Source organism: Octopus bimaculoides, chromosome 6 (assembly GCF_001194135.2).
Source record: "Octopus bimaculoides isolate UCB-OBI-ISO-001 chromosome 6, ASM119413v2, whole genome shotgun sequence".
NCBI classification, from domain to species: domain Eukaryota; kingdom Metazoa; phylum Mollusca; class Cephalopoda; order Octopoda; family Octopodidae; genus Octopus; species Octopus bimaculoides.
In genome coordinates, this window is record NC_068986.1 from 42,438,345 (window position 1) to 42,441,531 (window position 3,187).

Here is a 3,187-nt window from a genome sequence, read left to right on the forward strand (position 1 = left end):
TGTAGACAAGGGATAGAAGGGGTTGGTTTGGGAAGGAGAAGGCGCTGCTTTCTCTCCCGTCTCTTGAGTTCAGCTCTTGCGATTCGGGCTTTCTTGAAGTCCGCTGAACCCGTTTTGATGGTGTGTCTCTAAAGGGGTCTGTTTGCCGAGATATCCTCCCAGTGTGCGGCTCGATATTAGTGCTTTACAACGTTGATTTGAGTTGGTCCTTGTACCGCCTCAAGGGGGCTCCACGAGGACGTTTTCCTTCAGACAGTTCACCGTAGAGACAGATCTTGGGAAGGCGGTGTTCATTCATCCGACGAACGTGACCTGACCATATATATACATATATGTGTGAGTATTTAGAGTGTATATATATATGTATATATATATATATATACACTCACACTCACACACACATATATATACAGATAGATGTATATACACACACAAAAATATAAATATTAATATATATGTCGGGGTATGTATATAAGTGTGTGTGTCTTCTTGTGTTTGTAATCCCACCCCATTTGATATTTCGTGTTGGGTTGTTTACAACTCCGTAAATAAGTGATTCGGCAAAAGAGAAAGATAAACTAGAATAATTACTAGAATATTAAAAAGTATAAGTACTGAGGTTGATTTGGTCGACTAATCCCTTCGAAGCGAAGACCCAGCATGGATGTACTCCCATGACAGGCACAATTAAAAGAAGAGATGAGTGCGCGTGTGTATATGCATATGTGTGTACATTTCTATATTTTTGTATGGATATGCATACGAGCATATATGCGTAAGTTTTTGTGTACGTACATACAGAATATCGAATTTATGTGGAAGAATTATCTTTTACAATGCAAGATTGTTACCAATAAATAATAGTTATTCACGTATTATTCATTCTTTTATTACAATTTTTCTTTTTTTTTTTTGCGTCTTGTAGCTTTGGGGCGAAAGGGTCCTCGGAATCATGGCTTGGATAATGCCAATGTTTGTTGTTATGTCATGTTTCGGAGCGGCCAATGGTGTCTTATTCTCAACCGGAAGGTAAGTCAATCTTTCACGTTTTATCATTATATTTTATTATCTCTAAGTCGTTAAAGTAGCGAACTGGCAAAATCGTTAGCATATCGTATAAAATACTTAGCGGTATTTCGTCCGTCTTTTAAGTTCTAAGTTCATATTTTGTCGAAGTCGACTTTGCTTTTCATCCTGTCAGAGTCGATAAAAAAAGTACCGCAAAATTGCTGGTCTTGTACCAAAATTTGGAATCATTTTTCTAAGTAGTTGCTGCTGTTATTTAACCCTCGTCCTGTATGATTTCATAGATCTATTGTGAAATGCTTTTCAGCCATCACTATCTTCTTTCTTAAGGGATATTACCTACCACAAAAAACATCAAGGTGTCATTTGAGAGAGATTTAGTTTTTATATCTACTAGGACGAGCAGTTACGAAAAGGCTTCTTCATTGGCTCTATACCTTTTCTAGTTTAGTCAGAGGGGGTGAAGCAGTGGCCGTTACCCCTCAAGACCTTTTCAAACTGGTGAGATTGATATGGTGGAATTCATGGACAACATATGCAGTTACGTAAAGTATTTACAGGGAATATGTGGTAGAAGTGCTGTTATTCCAGAGGGTTACAATTCTAATTCAAATACTTGGAGCCGAGTGAACCCTGTTAAAGGCCGCCATGGATATTGGGTAGCGAGAAAGAACTGTCTGGTCGCCAGACATCTCGTTTTAACAGAAAGAATTACCAGAATTACATAAAAACATCTTGAAATACTAAAGAGTAAGTTTATTGAATAAAATTGCCATTGGCTTCAACCACAGCCTCCAGACGACTTCGGAATGTCCTCCAACTCTTCTGGACAGTCTCCTTTGTTTAAGTTGGTGAATGTTGTCATAATCCTTGCCTTCAGTTCATCATTGGTGTTAAAAGGAGTTTTGTTGGTCTCTCGCTCAACTGTACCCCACACACTAATCAAGGGGGTTTCAAGCTAGGGAGTTGGATGGTCAGATGCTAGGTCGCAGAAACTGTCTGAAAGCCATGACTGGGTTCTCCTGCTTGTGTAGCAGAGTCCGGTTGCCAGACATAGGATCTTCCAGCAGTCACCCTCTTGTCCCAGGGCAGCACTACCTCCTCCAGGCACTTGAGTCTGAGGTGGTGTGGGAAGATGAATGGAGGCATAACGTCACCATCACTAACGACCACTTTAAACATTACGACGTTGACTGGATGTTTGATTTTTATCTCCTTCGCTACATGTCCACCGATTGCACTCTCCTCAGATTGACACCTAAACACTCTCAAATGTTCGTGTTGGAGTTCCCGGCGCGAATGTCAAGCAATACAGCATGTCGTTTCCAAATTTATGACAGAGTGAACTGCGTCATGGTGCTGTTTTTGTCACAGACAATGCCCAACTGACCCTACAAAATAAAAAATAAAAAAATGCACATGCGTGATATGTACACTCACACACCTGAACACACTTTTAGTTTATTATTGCGTGAGATGAACACTGATTATACTTCGGGCCATGGATAGTATCGTTCGAACAGCCCTTTTGTTTCCAACAGGCTGATGTGTATAGCTGATAGAAGGGCCGTAGTCTTGGTTTGTAATCTTAGTTTATCTTACACATAAATAAACTTATATCAAGCTAAGAATATTGAGTATGTAAAGGCTTACACATTTACGCGCGCCCGTTTGTGTATGTACTTATGCATACACACAGATATAAATATATGCATATATGTGCGTGTGTCTGTATTTGTTTCGCTCTCAGTTTCTATCGATCTGTCTGCATGAATGTCCTTCCATCTGTTCTACCTATTGATGTCTGTATAAGTGTGTCACTTTCTCAACATTTCCACGAACACACATGTTCTTAGGTTACTGTTTTATGATATCTAATTTCGTAAGAAATCATTCTTAACAGACTGTAAGTTAGCTATACGCATCTGTTTATCGATCGCACCAGCCCGCACAGTTGCATACATTATAATATCTGCCTCCCTTTCTTATTATACATACATGTGTATGTTTATTAATATATATGTAGTATGTATATATATATATATATGTGTGTGTGTGTGTGTGTGTGTGTATACACACGTGCACGCGCATATATATATGTATGTGTGTGTATCCATTTCTCTCTCTCTCTCTCTCTCTCTCTCTCTCTCTCTCTATATAT

General features: G+C 39.2%; 1 protein-coding gene and 1 long non-coding RNA gene across 2 annotated transcripts in view; one reads left to right on the forward strand and one right to left on the reverse strand.

The window, feature by feature from the left end:
* LOC106868882 (b(0,+)-type amino acid transporter 1) overlaps positions 1-3,187 on the forward strand; it is a 161,028-nt gene that overhangs the window by 152,406 nt on the left and 5,435 nt on the right. The window contains exon 8 of the mRNA XM_052968702.1: positions 926-1,029. Within this exon, the coding sequence (XP_052824662.1) occupies positions 926-1,029 (104 nt within the window). The remainder of the gene's footprint in view (positions 1-925; positions 1,030-3,187) is intronic.
* LOC128248132 (uncharacterized) overlaps positions 1-3,187 on the reverse strand; it is a 27,123-nt gene that overhangs the window by 14,547 nt on the left and 9,389 nt on the right. The window lies entirely within an intron of this gene.